General features: G+C 36.3%; 1 protein-coding gene across 1 annotated transcript in view; it reads right to left on the bottom strand.

Annotated features, from left to right (window-relative positions):
• The window catches only part of LIPK (lipase, family member K), a 23998-nt gene that overhangs the window by 15719 nt on the left and 7329 nt on the right, over nt 1-950 (bottom strand). Inside the window, exon 5 of the mRNA XM_008588746.1 lies at nt 480-616. Coding sequence (XP_008586968.1) covers nt 480-616 — 137 coding nt within the window. The remainder of the gene's footprint in view (nt 1-479; nt 617-950) is intronic.

The raw sequence follows: 950 nt of genomic DNA, 5'->3' as shown, positions 1-950 counted from the left end.
TGAAAATAATAAGCAGCAAAAACAATTGCTGACATTTATTAAAGGCTTACAGTATGCAAGGCCTGGTTTTAAAGGATTTACTATATTAACTCACCTAATCCTCAAAGCAACTCCATGGGCAGGGACTATTACTATCCCCATATTTCAGATGAAGAGCACTTAAGGTTTACCCAGGTAACAAATTTTAACCTACTAAATTCAACAGATCAGTCAATCAAATTACCTCTCACTTTGGTCACAAATGAAGGAAAACAGAGAAGCTTCTAGACATAAATGAAGACAATAGGGTAGAATATCATCAGTGTGAACTCTCTGAACCCTGCTTATGAGATTGCACATCATCAGTAAACCTACATGGATACCCTGAACGCATATTATGTTGTCAGAAGTTTATAAAATGTCATTTGTCTTCTCTTGAAATCAGTGGAAATAGAGTTACTTCTAGTTACTTCAGATTTAAACTTGGGGAAGTCACCTACCTTGACTACTTGCCTGGAAAGAGTTGTTAATATTTTCATAGGACTTTTGGTGTATTTAGCGGTGACAACTGGAGCCAGTGCAAAAAATATCTTAATCCTTTCAGCCAGTTCTGGATTTGTAGAGAATGCTATGAAACCTGAAAGGAAAGAAAGAAGACACTAGTTCATAGATTAAAAACAATCATTTACTCATTTTAAGTGATAGTAAAAGTAACCATATTAGAAACAAAACAAAACAAACAAAAACCAACTCAGAATAAGTACCATTTGTAGAAAAGAGTTTCTAAATTTCCCAAGGGTGGAATTGGCTAATTCAGAATCAAGTGACTTTTCTGTCCCTAGGGAGTACAAGTCTACTTATAGAGAGTATTAAAGAGAGGGCTCAAACATCCATTGTGGAACATGTCTAGGTGAACTCCAAGGGCCATTCCAGCTTGACTGTCATCCTTGGTGTCAGACAAAAGTGGGCTG

This window comes from Galeopterus variegatus, unplaced genomic scaffold (assembly GCF_000696425.1).
Source record: "Galeopterus variegatus unplaced genomic scaffold, G_variegatus-3.0.2 Scaffold5012, whole genome shotgun sequence".
NCBI lineage: Eukaryota > Metazoa > Chordata > Mammalia > Dermoptera > Cynocephalidae > Galeopterus > Galeopterus variegatus.
This window is presented reverse-complemented; position numbering and strand designations above follow the sequence as displayed.